The sequence below is a fragment of the Pleurodeles waltl genome, chromosome 2_2 (genome assembly GCF_031143425.1).
Source record: "Pleurodeles waltl isolate 20211129_DDA chromosome 2_2, aPleWal1.hap1.20221129, whole genome shotgun sequence".
NCBI classification, from domain to species: domain Eukaryota; kingdom Metazoa; phylum Chordata; class Amphibia; order Caudata; family Salamandridae; genus Pleurodeles; species Pleurodeles waltl.
This window is the reverse complement of record NC_090439.1, coordinates 510686857-510709349: the sequence shown is the minus strand read 5'-3', so window position 1 is coordinate 510709349 and position 22493 is coordinate 510686857. Positions and strand designations below refer to the sequence as shown.

At 45.8% G+C, this 22493-nt stretch overlaps 1 protein-coding gene across 1 annotated transcript in view; it reads left to right on the top strand.

Annotated features, from left to right (window-relative positions):
- The first annotated feature begins 4922 nt into the window (after positions 1–4922).
- Positions 4923–22493, top strand: part of ANKRD29 (ankyrin repeat domain 29) — a 585479-nt gene continuing 567908 nt past the window's right edge. Inside the window, exon 1 of the mRNA XM_069220024.1 lies at positions 4923–5214. Coding sequence (XP_069076125.1) covers positions 5194–5214 — 21 coding nt within the window. The 5' untranslated portion in view covers positions 4923–5193. The remainder of the gene's footprint in view (positions 5215–22493) is intronic.

Here is a 22493-nt window from a genome sequence, read left to right as displayed (position 1 = left end):
AGGATCGCCATATCAAGACCAGAAAGAACTTTAAATCCTGAAAGGCCAAAAGTCTACAAAAGAAAGAAATTAAGATCAAGCATGTCAGTCAAAGCAATACCATCCATGAGCACTGAAGAAACAGAATCAAGTGGTATAAATGACACAGAAGGTGAACAGCAAGTACAAAGGAGATCCAAAAGATCAAGAGTACCTAGCTGAAGTTATTCAGCACCTGAATTGACTTACTACATGAGTCAAGTGCTAAATGTTCCCCCATCAGATTTGCTTGCATGGAGCATAGAATAGCCTGAACCCACTTAAAACTGTCTAGAACAGTGCTTCCCAACCTTTCGACTTCTGTGGACCCCCACTTTATCATTACTGAAACCCAGAGACCCCCCACTGAATCATTGTTGGAATCCAGGGACCCCTCCACTGAGTCATTGCTGGAAGCCGGTAATCCAGACCTAAACTTTCTCAATGATTTGAACCCAAAAACAATACACAATAAATACAGAAACAAGCGTTCCATCAAACACAAATACAAATTATAACACATTTTATTTATTTGCAAGCAAGTAAAATAAAAAATTAAAAAATGACTTTAATAGGAAGGTATTCTAAATTCAATTGAAGCCACATATTGTCCATACTATATTCTGTTTGATGCACCTTCACTAATCAACCTGAGGATTCTAATTTGATTTTTAGCCTCCAATTTCAAATTCCTTGACATTTACAGTATGTTTTAACATTTTCAGTTGTACATTTAGGCACTTTAGTCAGATACACTTTATTAATCTGTTAAAATTTGCTAATTTTCTAAGCAGTCACTGACCTCCTGAGGCGGCTTCATGGATCCCCAGGGGTCCCCAGACCACAGGTTGGGAACCACGAGTTCAGAATAAAACCCAGTTTTGATAAACTCAATGAATGAACTGTGCAAAATAAAAACTGATAAGTTGCTAAGAAGAATTAAGAGGATTACTTAGGCCTGAAGAAGCAGTAAAAGAGCAGGGATAACATTTTTAGAAGAACATGGAGCAAGGTTAAGGAAGACTATGGGGGTGATTCTGACCCCGGCGGTCTTAGACCGCCGGGGCCAGGGTCGGCGGGAGCACCGCCGACAGGCCGGCGGTGCCCCGCAGGGCATTCTGACCGCGGCGGTAAAGCCGCGGTCAGACCGGCAATACTGGCGGTCTCCCGCCAGTGTACCGCTGCCCTGTTGAATCCTCCAAGGCAGCGCAGCTAGCTGCGCTGCAGAGGGGATTCCGACCCCCCCTACCGCCATCCAGTTCCCGGCGGTCCGCCCGCCGGGAACCGGATGACGGTTGGGTTGGGTCGCGGGGCCCCTGGGGGCCCCTGCAGTGCCCATGCCAATGGCATGGGCACTGCAGGGGCCCCCGTAAGAGGGCCCCTACAAGTATTTCACTGTCTGCTTGGCAGACAGTGAAATACGCGACGGGTGCAGTAGCACCCGTCGCACCTTCCCACTCCGCCGGCTCGATTACGAGCCGGCATCCTCGTGGGAAGGTCGTTTTCCCCTGGGCTGGCGGGCGGCCTTTTGGCGGCCGCCCGCCAGCCCAGGGGAAAACTTGATATACCCGCCGCGGTCTTTTGACCGCGGCGCGGTATTTTGGGGGCGGAATTCTGGCGGGCGGCCTCCGCCGCCCGCCAGAATCAGAATCACCCCCTATATGAAGGTTGCTGTAAATATAGCTGCAAGGAACTAAGGGGGTTATTACAACTTTGGAGGAGGTGTTAATCCGTCCCAAATGTGACGGATATACCACCAGCCGTATTACGAGTTCCATAGGATATAATGGACTCGTAATACGGCTGGTGGTATATCCGTCACTTTACCGTCACTTTTGGGACGGATTAACACCTCCTCCAAAGTTGTAATAACCCCCTAAATGAATTGCAAAGAAAAAGAAGAAAAATAAAGACTGTTCTCTGCAATAAAAATAAAGACTCTAACTTTTGCTGCCACACTGAACGTGTTTAAAGATCTGATTTTAGACAAACGTGTGTTCTAACCAGAGCTAGATGCAAAACTATATTAGGCATTAAGGAGCGCCCGCCGGCCCAGCGGGAAAGGCCCTGCAACATAGAAGCCGGCTCCGAATGGAGCCGGCGGTGTTGCAGGGGTGCGACGGGTGCAATTGCACCCGTCGCGATTTTCACTGTCTGCTAAGCAGACAGTGAAAATCATGCTGGGGCCCTGTTAGGGGGCCCCTGCACTGCCCATGCCAGTGGCATGGGCAGTGCAGGGGCACCCAGGGGCCCCACGACACCCGTTCCCGCCATCCTGTTCCTGGCGGTAAAAACCGCCAGAAACAGGGTGGCGGGAAGGGGGTCGGAATCTCCATGGCGGCGCTGCTTGCAGCGCCGCCATGGAGATTCAGCCCAGACAGGGGAAATCCGTCGGGAAACCGCCGGATCCCCTTTTCTGTCTGCGGCTTTACCGCCGCGGTCAGAATGGGCAGGGAAGCACCGCCAACCTGTTGATAGTATTAGTAGCTGTAGCATTATTGTCAGTGATATACTTTCACCATAGAAAGATAAATCTGTATTTTCACACACTAATACTACACCTGTTCCTGCTGTAGATGATGATGAGCTGAAATCATTATTTGTAGACTTTATGAATGAAGATTACTGAACCAATATTTGTTCTTGATTAGTTCTAGAATGTACATATGCCATGAATGCTAAGAATTGTTATGTGTGTGAGCACTTACCTTAGTCAGCTGGGGGAGAGGGGTGACATTCCTTTATTTTATGCAATTTCCTGCAGCATATTGCTTGGCTTAGTTTAGAGGCAACAGCACTTTGACTATTACTAGTTGAACTATCGTATGATTCTTTCAAAAGTACCTTTGCAGAAGAACATGAAATTAAACCCAAAGGTGAAAAAAATAAACAATGCTTGGTATTATTTCAGACCCTACTTACCTATTAACTCTGTTAAAGCTTATCAGACTAACATGACTTGTGTAATGAGTCCACTATAGAAGGAATTTATCATGATGTTAGAAGAGAGGAGAACACACATTGCACGTAGTCAGAATCCGGTGTGATGATGTTTTAAAAGATGCTTGGAAAAACAAAGAAGATTACATTAGAATGAAAATAATTTACCCAAAGCTAAGACTGAGCTTGACAGATTTACAGAGTGATAATCCAGCAATTCCTTTAGTCTATTTCAGTTGTAGACAAAATGCATATTTCAAATTACCAGCTGAGGGTATGTGTTATTTAGAGCAATTAGGGCAATACTCCTTTTTATTCTTAGGTGCTGAAGAAGCACCACCGATTCTTTTTGAGCCTCAAGGGCGTGAAATATGTCGACCTAACTAAACCCTACCTGACTACACTCCTGGATTTGAAGCTACTTAGGCATTTTGCACACCTTTAGTACCCCTGACCCATCTCACAGATTCTTTTAACCCTGCCAAGAGAACCACTGCAATAAATTGAATCAGGTATGTCTAAGGCAGTTTGAACTCCCCTTCACTTGTGCATACAGAACCACTCCATCCCACACATCTAGGACACCCTTACACATAAACCTCTCATCACTCAGCAAGATAAAAAAGATCTCTGCTAAAGCGACCCTTCTGGGGACCCATAGGGCCTTGCAGCACCTGCCCTATGAGGAGCAAGCCTGACGATGAAGCATGACATCCCGAGGGATGTATGAGGGCACCAAGAACTAATCCTTGGGATTCCCACCTTATGTCTCGTCCACCATTCTGTTTTTATTTCCTTTCTGGCAGGAACAGTACCTTCGGCGTTCATTGCAATCCTAGAAACACGTCACTTTCAATTCCCAGTAGTACATCTGGATACAAAGGCCTGACAAGCTTTCTATGGATAATTCTATGAAGGTTTGTGAACTAAAAAAGACAAAAACATATGTTCAGGTGGAGATGAAAATCTTCGCCCATACATGTACTTTTTTTGTGAACCAGAAGCAGTGTGTGTGCATGTTGCGTGCTTCTCTGTGATAAACTACACGAAGGGGGTTATTCTGACCCCGGCGGGCGGCGGGAGCCGCCCGCCTGGAGGGAACCGCCCGCCTGGAGGGAACCGCCAGAAGACCGTCCCGCGGTCAGAAGACCGCAGCGGTCATTCTGGGTTTCCCACTGGGCTGGCGGGCGACCGCCAAAAGGCCGCCCGCCAGCCCAGTGGGAAACACCCTTCCACGAGGAAGCCGGCTCCGAATGGAGCCGGCGGAGTGGAAGGTGTGCGACGGGTGCAGTGGCACCCGTCGCGAATTTCAGTGTCTGCAAAGCAGACACTGAAATTCAGAGTGGGGCCCTCTTACGGGGGCCCCTGCAGTGCCCATGCCATTGGCATGGGCACTGCAGGGGCCCCCAGGGGCCCCACGACACCCCATACCGCCATCCTGTTCCTGGCGGGCGGAACCGCCAGGAACAGGATGGCAGTGAGGGGGTCGGAATCCCCATGGCGGCGCAGCAAGCTGCGCCGCCATGGTGGATTCCCATGGGCAGCGGAAAGTCGGCGGTACACCGCCGGCTTTCCGCTTCTGGCCGCGGCTGTACCGCCGCGGTCAGAATGCCCGGCGGAGCACCGCCAGCCTGTTGGCGGTGCTACCGCCGACCCCGGCCGCGGCGGATTTTACCGCCGGGGTCAGAATGACCCCCGAAATCCATTGACTTTGTTGGTGCTTGTCATTGTAGAAAATATACAAATAGTGTGGTAGTAAATATATTATGTTCTTGATATTACAAATGTTTGTGTTTACTATTTTTAAGTTGAATTTTACTATTAAAAATCGTAAGTGTGTTTTCTTTGCATCACGATATATAGAATTGAAACAAACTTAAATGTTTGCACAATATTCTTCTTTGTGCATGTCTGTATAGACTGTCTCGCTTTTATGTGGTGGCCGGTACATTTGCACGTGTGCTGTGCAGCTGCACACTGCATGCCGTGTACGTATTGAGCACCGAGAGTCAGGGAGCTCCCTCGGGAGCTGTAATGCAGCTCCTGGTTCTGCTGCCGCTGCTGCACTCACTGCTGGTAAGAGGCTTGGCTGGGAGCATCCTGCGGATTCTACAGCCGCGCTGCAAAACCGCCTTGGGTTTACAATTTCTTAAGTGGAAGGAGGACAGGAAGCAGCCGAGGACGCCATCCAGTCCGTTTCTAATGCAGCCTGACTGGGAATGAGACGGCGCTGAGATGTGCAAAATGTCGTTCAAGGTAAGCATGTTTGTTTTGCTTTTCCGCGCTTACAGCCAATTGAATGAAAGGTACCATTCTTACTGTGTACTGCAGAAGCTCAGGCCTCCGGCTCCAGGCAGCATGGGCTTTTAGTGTGCAGTCATCTATCCTTCTTTACTTGTCGGATCTTTTAGTAAATGATCAATGTGTTTACTATTCGGGTTTTACGGGGTTCTTATTCAAAATAGGTTTCACATTCCCGTAGTTAAGTGATGGAGTGGCGTCCAGAATGATACAATCGCACTTCCTGCATTAAGTGCAATAAAGCAGATCCCTTCCAAAACCATACGTCGTTAATACCTTTTCGAAAAGCACTGCAGTATGGAAACGCAGATCAACTGCTATGTTATGTTAGACTCAATAATCACATGTCATATGATGTATTCACCCTCCTCATAAATGTTGCCGTTTATCCCACTTGCCGGACACTCCACGCCCCTATACCTTGTTTTCTGAATGTACTTGTCTCATTTAAATAATCGTATTGCTAATCTAAATAGACTTTGGCACGCATGGACAGTCGTTTCGCAGCCTCTATAATATTCCCTGCATTTGGGTCGGCATTGCAAAGAGACTACCTTAAACCCGAAGAATTGTTCTTTCATGGGTGCTGCATTCAGTGACAGTAACACACAAATGCTGTAAAGTATGGGCCGGATCACAAACCATTTTTGACAGTTACCATCAAGGTTGTGTTTGCCCTAAACATCTTTTACCACCAAGTTATGAAACAGGATTCTGGAGGTGGTAATGTGTGTGAAAAACGTTTGTGTATATTTGCTGTTTAGCATTTTGCTGTGTTGGCGACGTGTTCATTTTTTGTGCCGCTGTCTTTTTGTGCTGCATTATTACAGTGTGATTTTGTTTTGATATGCTGCAGTGTTTGTGTTGCATTCAGTTTTGACTGATTTGCTGTGATGTGCCATGTTGTGTTTTAAGTGTGGTGTTGCTTTGTGAATGCTGTTAAGTTTCGTTTATTGTTTACTTTAAGCATGTCAACAAATGATAGAGCGTTCCAGCCTAATAAATTACCTGTATCTGGACGCTCTTGGGTCGATGAATCTTTTGGCCAAGTGGGACTCTCTTCACCCGAGAGTAAACAATCAAATCAACAATCGATAATCAATAACGAACATAAGCAATACCTTGATCAACATAACACTTCACAATTAATCCAGAAAACATTTCGGCGAACCATGACCTTTCGGTCATGAATAACCACACCACTTTATTCAAAGTTAATGAATTTATTTCCCTATATTAACAAAGCTAGCACGATATAAATGTGTCTCAACACCAAATGATATATGTAAATGAACATTAATAGCTGTCCATAACGGCGAAACAGATGTAATCTATGCAGCATTTGAATAACAATGCATTCGATAATAGCAACACAAACCACTAAAACTATAATCTGTAATGAGCTAATTGCATACATTGGTCAGCATAACAAGGTCTCAAATTGCATCGTGCAACAAATGAATCCTCATCTAACCTCAAATTAGCATCAGCATGTGGGACTTCATGCGAAAACAATTTAGCAACATTAATTTAGAAAACTCCTAGCTAGGGCTCTTATCAAAAATCAGCAGTTGGTTACCTAAAAAGAAAACACCATGTAATTGTACAATTTCCTTTCATATTTACCAAATTCAATCAGCATTCAAGGAAGTCTTCGTCTCACAGGTACCGGTTTCGATCAGCATGGGACGGGGCAAAGGGGCAGGGTGGACGGGGCAATTGCCTCACAGCGGCAAGGTAAAAGGACAAAACTACTTCATGCAAAGGGGCAAATCAAAGTTAAAGTCTCTAGGGCGAGAATTACTTAAAGTCTCTTTCTCTCAATTAGAGAAAGCATCAAAGTCTCATTCAAAATGGCGTCGCAGCAAGATGGGCCATAATGTCTGCAATGTCCTGCAAAATGGCGGGTATGGGGCGATGTCCGATTTCCTTTCGTGCACCAGGTTTAAATAGACGACAGTTCAAATCCAGTAGGGTCTTCCATTGGAGGGTTCATAGGTTGGCTTCAAATTGTCAAATCAAAAACAACAGTTCTCAAGCTTCTACCTAGGCATACATTATCCTTGGAGTCGGGAACGTAAGTTGCAACATATTTTACCAATTAACTCACTTTCAGAGCGTCCATTGTCTGCACCTGCAGATTGACCTTGGAGCAAAGAAGAAGATGCCAGGCTGGCACGAAACCTTAAAGATAAGCATGTGAACGATCTCACTGGAAAAGTACAGCTTCAAGCAAGAATACACGTTTTATTAGCACATTGGAAAAATACGAGCATCTAAACCGTGAGACAAGGCAACTAGGCCAAAGCCTCCACTAAAGTTATGCTAAGCTAAAACATTTCAAACAAGCAAATCATGGCACACGTTTACGATTATGTCAAATTAATACAAGTCTAATACATCACGTTATATAAAGCACGCTTATAAATGTTGGCAAACTACTCTGAGGGCACATTTGTCCCCGTACAATCTTTATTAGTTCGGTTAAAGTCACACTTGATTATTGCAGCACTACGTCTATGCGCTAATAAATGTAAAAACCTTCATTTCTGCGTCATCAATCCCTCCTCTGATGACTACTTGTCATCACACAAAACCATTCCCACAAATTTTATTCCATTAAAATTCTGTCAGTTCTCTCTGCCTTTTAGATCCCCTTGTTCTTGCTTTGTATTCTTCTGCCATTCTTTTCATCATTTTCTCTTCCTTCCTTCTTTTAATTCTTGCCATGATCATTAATATTCCCCTTTTTATTCCCCAAATCCCAAAGATGCAAATCAGTACTATTAATATTCCCTGTATTATTTTTAATAATATTCCATTCCAAATGCCACCAAGCCAATTTCCCACTGAAGCAAGTCCCTTTCCAACCTTCTCCCACACTCCTGGTTCTTTCAATTCCTTCAAGTCTGCACTTTCTTTCGTTAGATTAGCAAGCATTGTTTTAATCTTCACACTGTTGTCTGGAATATACGTACAACAGTGGCGCGCACCAAGCATTTTGCAAACGCCGCCATCCTTTGCTAAAAGAATGTCTAGGGCAAGCCTGTTTTGAAGAGTCATAGCTCTTTCCGCTGCAAGTTCAGCATCCATCAGGATTATAGCACCTGAAAACTTTGTCAACATGTTATCCACAATAGTAGACAACTTCCTTATTTTGATGGAATTCAGCACAACTCCCAATGAAGGAATCATGGCTCCAAATATATCTCCTACCACAGCAGCTGCGGTCTCTTTTTTCTGGATACGATGGGATCCAGATGTCTTTGGAATCATCGATAGGTCATCCAGTTGATAAACCTTTGGGAACACTATACCCAAATAACATCTCCCCCACCATCCCTTTGGAAGACGATAATAGGCATTATGCCCACAAATGTAATATACACCTGGTATAACAGGGTCAAGTCCGTTCAGCATAAATGTCCATTTGGCCTTAAAGATAAACGTATGTTTACATTCACTCGCTCCCACGAAAATGTTATCATAATAAGATTCACCTCGATATATACAAAATTTCCCTACATGCCAAGCATCTAAAGCTATTCTCCCTTGTGTCCTTATTGCAGCAAAAGCATAATTATCTACTGAAGTCCTCTTACTTAGCTCTTTTTCTAATTTCACATTCATTTGTGCCCTTCTATCATCTGTGCGATCTAAAAAGCTTATTTCTACTGCAGAGAGCGAGCAGGTAAGATTTTCCCTATGTGCGTGAGCTGTTTCAAAAGGTTGCATTGGCTCGAAAAATTCCCTCATTATTTTAGCATCCCAATCTTTAGCAATCTGGCTTAGCTGCGTGATTATAGGAACATATGCAAAGGTAACATCATAATTTGAGTAAAAATACTGTATGTTGGTTTGACCATAAAATCTAGAAGTTACTATACTACATGTAATCCCATATGTAAGAGGCATGTGATGATAAGTCACCCCTTCCGTTACCGATGTTGGTATCTGTGTACACACATAACAATCTTTCGCATCCATAGTCTCAACATATTCTGTTAGCAAGCGATAGAAAACATTATACGAAAGCTCCTTCTTATCATGCAAGTGTCTCTCATCTAATTCTAGTCTTTTCAATGCGGTTAGTTCAGTGACAGTAACAGGAACAGAAGTAGAAGCATCAATTTTCTCATTCTCACCCTTACCATGCATTCCAAGCACTATTGCCATTATTATTAGTACACATGCAGTTATCAAGCCTATACACGCATATTTACAATATTTCACTCTACTGTTTTGTGTAGCGTACCTAGTCATGATCTGTATAGAATCAGAGAGCTAGAAGCACCTTTAAAAAGAAACGATTTAGCAATTCAGTTACAAAGCTGAACGAGCGCAATGTTCACACAGTTTTCTTCAGGAGCCCAGTCACTTATCGTTTAGCAGCATTTGTCTCAATTCGGCAATAACTCAGTCTTTTATCAGTTAGCAACGTTGTCTCAAATCGGGTTTAAGAGTCAATCAGGTTATCAAAGTCTTATCAAGTTAGCAAATGTCTCATCCGGTTTAGCAATGTCTCAGCTGGTTGTGTCACGTTAGATTGTAGCAAGCAATGTCATTTATCAGCTTTTCAATCAACAGTGTCCATAAAACTTTTCTTTTCTATTGGTATCTCTTCTTCTTCGTTCTCAAGGCTGAGAGATACAAATTCATCAGTCCAATCGTCATTGACTGCATATGCCCATTCTGGACCAGAATATCTCCTGTTTGGTATCCTTTTCCTTTTCAATTTTGCATCTCTCTTTGATTCTGCCTCACTGGTACTTTCCTCTTTGGCCAAGTTCTTTTCCTCACTTGAGGTTGATACCACGACAGACACTTCCTTTCTTTTCTCTTTCACTCTTGGCCCTTCACTGTCGTTCAACTTTTCTCTAGTTCTTAGTTTTACTGGTGATATACTCGGCTTTCTCTTTGCACTGTGTCCACTTGATGGACCTGCGATCTCTTCTGAAGGAGTTTGAACAGTTTCGTTCTGTTCTGCCTTGTCCCTTCCTTCTGGGGAGTCAAGCAGGTTTTCCTTTTCTTTTTCTGTACCGTCTGCTTCTGGGAAAGCCCTCCTCTGATCAGGCTCTCCTGCTTTTTCACCTTTTTCGAGCCCTTTGTCACCGTTACTTTCTTCAGGCTCTTTGTCACTTTCAGCTGCTTCAGGCTCTTTGTCACCTTCAGCTGCTTCAGGCTCTTTGTTACCTTCAGCTGCTTCGTCGCTGTCTGAAGTTTCTCCTTGGTCTTCCCCAAGTGAATCGGTTGTTTCGTCCTCAGAGAATATTTCTCTCTCCTCTATTTCTGTCTGTTCGCTTCTAGTTCTGTTTTGCTCTGTCTCAGCGCTCGGCACTTTGTCATCAGGTACTGGCAGTTTCAGCGCTTCAACTTCCTCATCTGTGGGACACAACACTTTCTTTGTGTGACTGGCGTGAATCCAGTTGGGAACTCCCGCACACTTCACAGCGGTAGTGGTTGTCAGGATCACTTGGAAAGGGCCTTTCCAACGGGGTTCCAGACACGACTTCCTCACGTGCTTCTTTATCACGACCCAGTCACCTGCTTTCAGTGTGTGTCCTGGACCTTGAATCGGTGGCAAGGTGGTTGCTTCCACCTGGTGAGAGAAAGAGCGAACCACGTCAGCCAGACCTTTGCAGTAGTCTAACACCATATCATCTGTAATATTCAAAAGCGCTTTGCGGGAACTGCAGGAAGTCTCATGGCCCTGCCCATGAGAATTTCGTGCGGGGACAATCCAGTCTTTCTGTCAGGGGTGTTTCTCATTGACATTAACACCAAGGGCAATGCGTCAGGCCATTTCAAATTTGTCGATGCACATATTTTCGCCATTATTGATTTCAGTGTACCATTCATTTGCTCCACCAGTCCTGAGGCTTCTGGGCGATAGCTACAATGCAGTTTTTGCTCAATGTTCAGCGCTGCGCAAAGTAACTTTATCACCTCGTTATTGAAGTGACTTCCCCTATCTGATTCTAAAGAGATCGGGAATCCGAAACGTGGTATCAACTCCCTCAACAATAGTTTTGCAACTGTAAGGCTGTCATTCCTACGTGTGGGGTATGCTTCAATCCAGTGACTAAAAATGCACACAATCACCAACACATACTTCAGACCTCCATGCACAGGCATCTCAATAAAGTCCATCTGCATTCTGCTGAACGGGCCGCTCGCCCTGCCAATGTGGCTCGTGTTCACAACTGTTCCCTTTCCTGGGTTCATCTGCTGACAAATGACACAACGATGGCAAACTGCTTCTGCAGCTTGACGGAATCTGGGGTTAAACCAATCAGTTTTGAACAATCTTATCATGGCATCTCTCCCTAGGTGAGCCTGCCCATGATAGAACCGCGCTAGCTGCGATAAGAGACAATTTGGTAAAACATATTTTCCTTCATTTGAAACCCATAACTCATCTGGTCTCTTTGTACATTGTGACTTAATCCAGGAAGCCCTTTCATCCTCCCTGACGCTATTCTGTAATGCTTTTAGTTCATCCATTGTATCTACGACCTTCAGGGCAAATGCTTCAGCTGGTTCAAGCTCTGGCTCACTTATCGAATTCCATTCATCCCTGAGCAATATACAGTTCAAGGCACAAAATCTTGCGACTTGATCCGCATATGCATTTCCCAGGAAAACATAGTCCTGTCCTTTTGTATGAGCACTACACTTTACCACTGCAACTTCGGCTGGCATTTGAATGGCGTGTAACAATTCCCTTATTCTCTCCCCGTTTTTCACTGGGGACCCTGAAGAAGTCAGGAAACCTCTCTGTGACCATAATTGCCCAAAGTCGTGCACAATTCCAAACCTGTACTGACTATCAGTGTAAATGGTAACCTTCATCAATGTAGACAGTTGGCATGCTCTTGTAAGGGCTACAAGCTCTGCTACTTGTGCAGAATAGACTCCTTGAAGCCAGGACGCTTCCAAGACACCTGTTACAGTACATACAGCATATCCTGCTTTCAATATTCCCAATGCATCTCTTAAACATGACCCATCAACAAAAACAATTTGGTCATTTTCATCAAGCTTAGTATCCTTAATGTCAGGTCGGGGTTTTGTGCAAAATTCAGTCACCTGAAGGCAGTCATGCTTGACGTCCTCAGCGTTCTCAATTTCAGCATTTTCACCGGGAAGCAAGGTTGCTGGATTCAATGTAGTGCACCTTTTCAGCTGCACATTCGGTGAGCCCAGAATTATCGTTTCATACCTTGTGAGTCTTGCTCCAGTCATGTGTTGCGTTCGGGAGCGGGTCAAAAGTATCTCAACTGAGTGAGGGACCATGACTGTTAAGGGGTGTCCCATCACTATTCCTTCACTCTGAGTGAGGCTGATACCAACTGCTGCTACGGCGCGCAAACACCCTGGAAGTGCTGCTGCGACCGGATCTAAAGTAGCTGAAAAATACGCTACTGGTCTGTTTATGCCACCATGGGCTTGGGTCAAGACAGACAAAGAACATGCATCACGTTCATGACAAAACAATGTGAAAGGCTTTGTGTAATCAAGCATACCTAAAGCTGGAGCCCTGCACATGCATTCTTTCAATTCAATAAAAGCATCCATCTCATCTCCTTTCAGCTCAATTTCATCCAAGGCATCCTTCTGGGTCAGTTTCAGTAAAGGCTTTGCTAGAGTTGAGAAGTTGGGAATCCACTGGCGACAGTAGCTCACCATCCCCAAAAACTTTCTCACCTCCCTCCTTGTCTTTGGTGGACTCATTTGAAGTACACTTGTTATTCTTTCCTTCATTATTCTCCGTGACCCTTTCTCTATTTGATGACCCAAGTATTTCACTTTCTTCTGACAGAACTGCAACTTTGAAGGAGACACCTTGTGTCCATTCCTTCCCAAATGGTTCAGTAGGGCAATGGTGTCGGCTGTGCAGCCACTTTCTGTCTTAGATGCAATCAGTAAGTCATCAATGTACTGTACTAGGGTTGACTCGAATGGCAATTCTAACGCTTCCAAGTCTTTCTTTAGAATCTGATTGAAAATTGACGGCGACTCAGAAAACCCTTGAGGAATTCGACACCAACTGTAAACCCTGTCTAGGAATTTGAAACAAAAGAGAAATTGGCTGTCCTCATGAAGAGGCACCGAAAAGAATGCTTGTGACAAGTCGATGACTGAGAAGCACTCGGCATCGCAAGGGATTTGAAACATTATCACAGCTGGATTTGGTACTACAGGGCAGCATTTGACTATGATGTCATTTATTTTCCTCAAGTCCTGCACAATTCGGACCTTTCCACTCGGCTTTATTAGTCCCATGATTGGTGAATTACATGGACTGCTTAACACTTCTTTCAGTACTCCCTGTTTTACAAACTCGTCAATGAGTTGGGCGACTTTCATGAGGGTGTCTTGTGCCATGTGGTATTGTGGGGTCTGGGGAAATGTTACATTGGGTTTTACGGTCACTTTCACTGGTTCCACTCCTTTCACCAATCCCACCTTCCTGTCATATCCCACACTTCCTTTCCGACTGTTTCCCGTAATTCAGCTGGAATATCCTCTTCAGTTATCATCGGAAAAAGGGTAATCAGAGGATATTCTTCATCGACAGTTTCCATCTCATCCCCTTCTACACTGTCCTCTTCTTCCCCATCACTGCTCGTCTGAATTCTGATTCCATCGTCCGAACACATAATCGAACATCCCAATTTGCACAATAGGTCTCTCCCTAACAGTGCTATCGGGCTTGAGTCACATACCACAAAACTATGGCCCTCATTCTGACCTTGGCGGGCGGCGGAGGCCGCCCGCCAAAGTCCCGCCGTCAGGTTACCGTTCCGCGGTCGAAAGACCGCGGCGGTAATTCTGACTTTCCCGCTGGGCTGGCGGGCGGTCGCCTTCAGACCGCCAGCCAGCCCAGCGGGAAAGAGGCTTCCACGATGAAGCCGGCTCGGAATCGAGCCGGCGGAGTGGAAGCTGTGCGACGGGTGCAGTTGCACCCGTCGCATATTTCACTGTCTGCGCAGCAGACAGTGAAATACATGTAGGGGCCCTCTTACGGGGGCCCCTGCAATGCCCATGCCAGTGGCATGGGCACTGCAGGGGCCCCCAGGGGCCCTGCGACCCCCCCTACCGCCATCCGGATCTCGGCGGTCCGACCGCCGGGATCTGGATGGCGGTAGGGGGGGTCGGAATCCCCGCGGCGGTGCAGCAAGCTGCGCCGCCGCGGAGGATTCAATGGGGCCGCGGTACACTGGCGGGACCCCGCCAGTGGTGCCGGTCCGACCGCGGCTTTACCGCCGCGGTCGGAATCCCCATTGGAGCACCGCCGGCCTGTCGGCGGTGCTCCCGCGGTCCTCCGCCCTGGCGGTCAAAGACCGCCAGGGTCAGAATGACCACCTATGTGTCCCTTGATAGTTACCAATACTGACTTGTACTGGATCTGTGATTGGGTTCGTCAGGTACCTGTTTGCTACTCCCACTACTTGAACAGTCCTCCCTGAGAGTGGCAAATTTGGTACTTCAATGCTCTTAACAGTTGAACGTGTGGCTCCTGTGTCAACCAAGAATGAAACACGATGACCCATGACTCTTCCCTCTACATACGGACCGTTTTGATCAACCTCCAAGGATGCTGCAAGCACACAATTTCCCTCCTCATCTGAATTCTCACTCTCCCATGCATTGTTTATCCCATTCTCACTGTGTAATGGGAACTGTTGTACTGTGCCATTTGTATTCATCACCTGACCCGAGATCTGTGGAGGAACCATCACTTGCTGCTGACTCACTGGTGCCAAAGGTATTTGCATTTGCTGATTAGGTACCATGGGAAACTGCTGTTGCATTGGCTGCATTTGCGTCATCTGCATACGGGGCATCTGCATCTGCTGCGGCTGCATAGGCTGTAATCCCTGCAGCTGATTTATGGTCTGAAAATTTGGGTTTGGACCTCTCATTTTCGATCCCCTCATTGTCTGTAATGCATTGACATCATTGTTTTGCTGACCAACACCTGCACCTTCCTGCACCACCATCGGGCACTCGCGTTTCCAATGTCCGACGATTCCGCACACGTGACACGGCATCACCCTTTTCATTGCCTGCACACCATTCGGAATCGCAACAGTATTCAAATCTGGACCATTATTCACAAAACCCCCTCTGCCTCTCGCCTGTGGCTGAAACACCATATTTCCCTGCGGCTGCGGCTGCGGTACCTGCTGTTGGAACCCTTGCAACCCCTGCAAACCTGTCTGAGCTGCTTTAAGCTGCATCATCATCACTTTCTCTTTCAACTTTTTCTGTTTCACTTCAATTTCGTCGCTACAGTATTTCGCATAATTCAACACCTCATCAATCGGTTTCGACTGCCAACAAATCAAATGCGTCTTTATCATCTGACTTATCTCTGGTCTCAGCCCTTCCACAAATCTAAACACAAAATGAAGCATATCCTTCGCCTCTATTGTTTCCGTGCCACTGTAGTTCTTGAACGCCTTCAACAACCTCTCATAGTAACCATGAATCGACTCTTTAGCCTCTTGGGCAGTTCGATCAATCTTCTGCCAATCCACATTTTTCGCGGCAACCTTCGTCTTCAAATGCTCAATCACCTTATAGTACAAGCTCATTACCATAGGTGATGGTGCACCCGTATCCCTGTCTCTCTCTGGTTCACTTGTCGGCCAACCTACAGCCCTTTTGCAGTCTTCCCACAAATCTGCCGGAACCACAATCTCAAAGAGGGTGTTCAGCTCTTCCCAAAGACACTTCGCAAGCTTCACAAACCTATCAGTCTGTTGATACCATTCAATCGGTTTCTCTCTCAGTTTGGGAAAATCATCCGTAAAAGACTGAATGTCGCTTCTGTGCCACGGTACATGTATTAATTTTCCCCCTGCTGTCTCCCTCATTGGTAACATGGTTATTGCATCACTACTCTGTGGTCTTTTCTCCTTATGCTCTGGGACACTGTCTTTCTTCTTTTCCTTTTTCTTTGCCCATCTGCTCTCCCATTTGTCTAAGCACCTCCACACTTGTGCACTCTGCAGCAATTCTCTAAGGTGTGTTTTCATGCCTGCTGACCTCATGTGTTCAAAGTCTGTGGTCCCGAAATCTAATCTATAGCTCCTGCTCAAGTGTTTTGTCTTGTCTATCTCAACCCCGTTTTTGTCAGCTATTTCTTGCAACCTTCTATGTACCTTGTTCACTTCTCTCGTAATCCTGGGACATAGATACCTCAGCTCTTCTTCCGAGTAGGACTCTAACCTGTTCAAACCCATAGTCCCTTCCACCAATTCTTCTGCTTCCATGTTCAACCTGACCTTATTCAGATAGTCTTCTCCCTTCCCACTAGCTGAGCTTTGTGTGGAATTCAGACTGTTGAACCACTGTGTCAGCTGTTGCGCATTCAACCCCATCAGTGTAGCGTTCACATCGACTGCCATTGATGGTTGCGGCAACTTTTCAGTGTTCGATGATAGCGGTATCATCAGTGGGGGACTTGACCTCACCACTGTTGACTGAGCACATATGGGACTAAACTCCATCAAGGACCCAGATCCAGTTGGCAGAGCCGCTATCGGAGTTGTCTCTGGAGTGTTTTCTATGCCCCTCCTTTCCGTCCCACTCTGCAGCATTGATCCTTGACCGCTCACACCTAAGTTAGGCTGAGTGTACAAAGGTACCGGTGGACCTACAGTAATGGGTAGGGATATCGCATCTGGGTTCTGTCCATTCCCCATGTTCTGAGGCATGTTCATTCCCACACTATGGGTCATCATTGCCGGCATGCCCGTCTGACTCCCCGTCATCTGAGCATGTGCGGTTCCCCCCTGCATCTGCTTTTGAGGCATCAAAAACTGGGTTGATTCAGCTTGTGCCAATGTCGGGTCGTGACCATTCTGTACTCCCATTACGGTTGGATCTAGAATCATTCCCGTACTGTTGTCACTGCTGTAGTACCTTGGGACCTGCGGCTGATAATTTTCTGCTGGTTTCAACATAGGCACATCTGGATATATTCTCCTAACCTGCGGTATCTGCGGGGTGAACAGTAAACTCGGGTCCTTAGATCCCGATGGCGTTTCTGAATTCAGAGTTTCATTATTCTGTACCGGTGCCGGAGGGGCAGAAATGGTACTTGGACCTTGTCCACTCTCTGCATAAGGTGGTGGACGGTCGTTCAGCAATTGCATGATGAACTCCTCATCATCTGACTCGTCCTCTCTATCTTTGGAACACCTCCTGTTCGTCTTACAGGTAGCTTTCTTGCCTATCGCCTCTTCTTCCTTAGCAATTGCGGGAAACAATTTTATTCCCTGCAATATATCTGACCTCCACACCTTCTGTGCATTATCCCACCTAGCGTCCGCTAGTGTCTTTTCTACCTTTCTTATCCTGCTCTCGAACTTCTTTTGCTGTTGCTGTCTAGCCATTAGTTCCCAAATCGCTAGAGCCTCAAACTGTGCTGGCCTTGGAGGTACCTTCATGTCGTACATCGCGAATCTCAAATTCTCTAGGATCCTTATATTGAATGTCGCATGGATCGGGAACGCTACGCTCCCATGTTTCTCTGTCAGCTTGTGCCATTGCTTTAGCCAAAGGCACGGTGCTACCCCCTTTTCCTCCATTACAATGTAAGCTGGTGTACCTTCGGGTGGCATCTCCTCTCCTACGCTCGCTTTAATGTAAGACTCCCCTTTCATCGCACTCTTTAATGCTTTAAAAAATTTCATTTTCTCGTCTTTTATTTCACAAAGTTTGTAATCAATAGGTGACTTTAATTCCCGGAATACTCTTCGCTTGCCTTTCCCCTTCCAATCGAGTCCCACGGACTGCGTCCAATCCGTGCGCGACCCTTCTCTGCAACCAACCTATCCCAGCGCGGCTCCTAGTGACGTCACATTCACACACACTGCGGCTGACAAAGCCTCGCGGCTTGTCCTCCTTCACTCAGCTCCTCTCGTAACAACTTCTAGCATGTATCGCGAGCAACCAAATAATAATAAAACAGATCTGTCGGTTTACTACAGGAAGGGTAACACAATCGCTTCAGGACCTTAGGGATTTTTCACTAGCCTCGGCAGTTATTCCATCTTTCTCGTTCCCCACTTTCGCAAGCAAATCTGACCCGCAGACTCTGCTCTCAACTTGTCAATGATCTATTCTAGTGCACTTAGAATTTGTCAAAGCCCGAAGTCGAAGTTTTCTTTCACTCCCTTTAACACACGTACCGACTCGTTGACCACGCCCGGTCAACCTATTAAACCGACCAGACCACAACATAAAACAAGTGTCTCATACACTTTTCAACATACTCCGGAGTCTCTTGACCTCGCAGGGCCCGTCTCAACAACAACAACCACGTGGACCTTTTTCTGCACAAAGCGCCACATACACATGAAGTTCGACGACTTCCCTACTCTCACACTTGGAGTCGCACCTCCGCTATTTTCTATGAAGTTCGACGACTTCTCTACTCCTACACTCGGAGTCGCACCTCCGCTATTCTCTAAAATCCTCGCAACCTTTTCACACAATCTGCGGCAATAAGCTGTGCAAGCGCAAAATCCTAACTTCACTCATACCGTCACTAGTACCCCCAACGCCGATCTCACACCTCCATTCTTTCCATTCGCAAGCTCCGAGATCCCGGGAAAGTCGCGGGGGACTTAGCCCATCATCATTCTCTCAATCTGTTTTACCCAAGAAAAATCTAATTCAACTTCTCGAGTGGGATCTCAAAAGTCGAAACCGTTAATTCAACACCATGTATGTCTCGAGTGGGGTCCCAAAAGTCGAAACCGTCCTCTGCTACCATCTACTGATAGAGCGTTCCAGCCTAATAAATTACCTGTATCTGGACGCTCTTGGGTCGATGAATCTTTTGGCCAAGTGGGACTCTCTTCACCCGAGAGTAACCAATCAAATCAACAATCGATAATCAATAACGAACATAAGCAATACCTTGATCAACATAACACTTCACAATTAATCCAGAAAACATTTCGGCGAACCATGACCTTTCGGTCATGAATAACCACACCAGTTTATTCAAAGTTAATGAATTTATTTCCCTATATTAACAAAGCTAGCACGATATAAATGTGTCTCAACACCAAATGATATATGTAAATGAACATTAATAGCTGTCCATAACGGCGAAACAGATGTAATCTATGCAGCATTTGAATAACAATGCATTCGATAATAGCAACACAAACCACTAAAACTATAATCTGTAATGAGCTAATTGCATACATTGGTCAGCATAACAAGGTCTCAAATTGCATCGTGCAACAAATGAATCCTCATCTAACCTCAAATTAGCATCAGCATGTGGGACTTCATGCGAAAACAATTTAGCAACATTAATTTAGAAAACTCCTAGCTAGGGCTCTTATCAAAAATCAGCAGTTGGTTACCTAAAAAGAAAACACCATGTAATTGTACAATTTCCTTTCATATTTACCAAATTCAATCAGCATTCAAGGAAGTCTTCGTCTCACAGGTACCGGTTTCGATCAGCATGGGATGGGGCAAAGGGGCAGGGTGGACGGGGCAATTGCCTCACAGCGGCAAGGTAAAAGGACAAAACTACTTCATGCAAAGGGGCAAATCAAAGTTAAAGTCTCTAGGGCGAGAATTACTTAAAGTCTCTTTCTCTCGATTAGAGAAAGCATCAAAGTCTCATTCAAAATGGCGTCGCAGCAAGATGGGCCATAATGTCTGCAATGTCCTGCAAAATGGCGGGTATGGGGCGATGTCCGATTTCCTTTCGTGCACCAGGTTTAAATAGACGACAGTTCAAATCCAGTAGGGTCTTCCATTGGAGGGTTCATAGGTTGGCTTCAAATTGTCCAATCAAAAACAACAGTTCTCAAGCTTCTACCTAGGCATACATTATCCTTGGAGTCGGGAACGTAAGTTGCAACATATTTTACCAATTAACTCACTTTCAGAGCGTCCATTGTCTGCACCTGCAGATTGACCTTGGAGCAAAGAAGAAGATGCCAGGCTGGCACGAAACCTTAAAGATAAGCATGTGAACGATCTCACTGGAAAAGTACAGCTTCAAGCAAGAATACACGTTTTATTAGCACATTGGAAAAATACGAGCATCTAAACCGTGAGACAAGGCAACTAGGCCAAAGCCTCCACTAAAGTTATGCTAAGCTAAAACATTTCAAACAAGCAAATCATGGCACACGTTTACGATTATGTCAAATTAATACAAGTCTAATACATCACGTTATATAAAGCACGCTTATAAATGTTGGCAAACTACTCTGAGGGCACATTTGTCCCCGTACAATCTTTATTAGTTCGGTTAAAGTCACACTTGATTATTGCAGCACTACGTCTATGCGCTAATAAATGTAAAAACCTTCATTTCTGCGTCATCACAAACAATGCTATTATTCCAGCCAAAAACAGCACACGCCTTTAAAGTTCCTGTGTCATGCATCGATTTACCATTTTCTTAGACGGTAAAATAGCGCTGCTTCAGCTCTTAAACGATTTAAGACACAAGTCAGCCCAAAACTCTGACTGCCACCAGAGCTCATTTTATGCAAAACGGCCCCATATTAGTGCCTTACTGACACGTTCTTCTGGCGCTTTTCATCTATCTTTCTTCCGCTTTTGTAGGAGGCTGGCCTGGCTTACTGTATAGTGGGTACCTTGTGGTACTTACACCTCGTGCCAGGTCCAGTTATCCCTTATTAGTAGATTAGGGGTGTTCTAGCAGCTTAGGCTGATAGAGGTAGCTATAGCACATCAGCTTAGGCTGAACTAGGAGACATGCAAAGCTCCTACTATACCACTTATATCACTTAGCACTATGTCACAAGAAAACACAATACATAGAGTTACTAAAAATAAAGGTACTTTATTTTAGTGACAATATGCCAAAAGTATCTCAGAGGATATACTCCCTTAGGAGGTAAGTAATATACACAAAAAGTATGCACACAAACCAAAATCAGGTAAGTAAACAGTTAGAAAAGTAGTGCAAACAATGTAGAACACAATAGAATGCAATAGGGAGAAATAGGCCTAGGGACAACATAAACCATATACTCCAAAAGTAGAATGCGAACCACAAATGGACCCCATGCCTAGTGTAGTGAGTAGAGGGTCGCTGGGAATGTAAGAAAACACTAAGCGTGTCCAAGATACCTCACCCCGAGACCCTGAAAAGTAGGAGTAAAGTTACCCTACTACCCCAGAAAGACAGTAAAGTCGAGATAGGGGATTCTGCAAGGACAACAACTGACTGCAAAACACTGAAGATGGATTCCTGGACCTGAGGACCTGTAAAGGAAGGGGACCAAGTCCAAGAGTCACGCAAGTGTCCGAAGGGGGCAGGAGCACACTAAACCCCAGATGAAGGTGCAAAAAGGGCTGCCTCCAGGTGGAAGAAGCCAAAGATTCTGCAACAATGGAAGGTACCAGGAACATCTACTTTGGTCAGAAGATGTCCCACGGCGTGCTGGAGGGTGCAGAGTTGTTTCTTGCAAAAAGACCGCAAACAAGCCTTGCTAGCTGCAAGAGTTGCGGTTGAGGATTTTGGGTGCTGCTAGGGCCCAGGAAGGACCAGGAGGTCGCCCCTTGGAGGGTGAGACTGAGGGGGCACTCAGCAACACAGAGAGCCCACTCAGAAGCAGGCAGCACCCGCAGAAGCACCTGAACAGGCACTTAGAAGATCTGAGGACAGCGGTCGTCTCAGAGCCACAAAAGAGGGTCCCACGACGTCGGAGTCGAACTCAGCGAGTTGGGCAATGCAGGACAGAGTGCTGGGGACCTGGGCTAGGCTGTGCACGAAGGAAGTCTTGCAAAAGTGCACAGAAGCCCGAGCAGCTGCAGTTCTCGCAGTACACAGGATTACGGTCTGGCGTGGGGAGGCAAGGACTTACCTCCACCAAATTTGGATAGAAGGGCCACTGGACTGCAAAGACACTTGGACCCAGCTCCTGTGTTACAGGGACCACGCTCGTCAGGATGAGAGGGGACCCAGAGGACCGGTGATGCAGAAGTTTGGTGCCTGCGTTAGCAGGGGGATGATTCCGTCGACCCACGGGAGATTTCTTCTTGGCTTCCAGTGCAGGGTGAAGGCAGACAGCCCTCAGAGCATGCACCACCAGGAAACAGTCGAGAAAGCCAGCAGGATGAGGCGCTACAATGTTGCTGGTAGTCTTCTTGCTACTTTGTTGTGGTTATGCAGGCGTCCTGGAGCAGTCAGCGGTCAATCCTTGGCC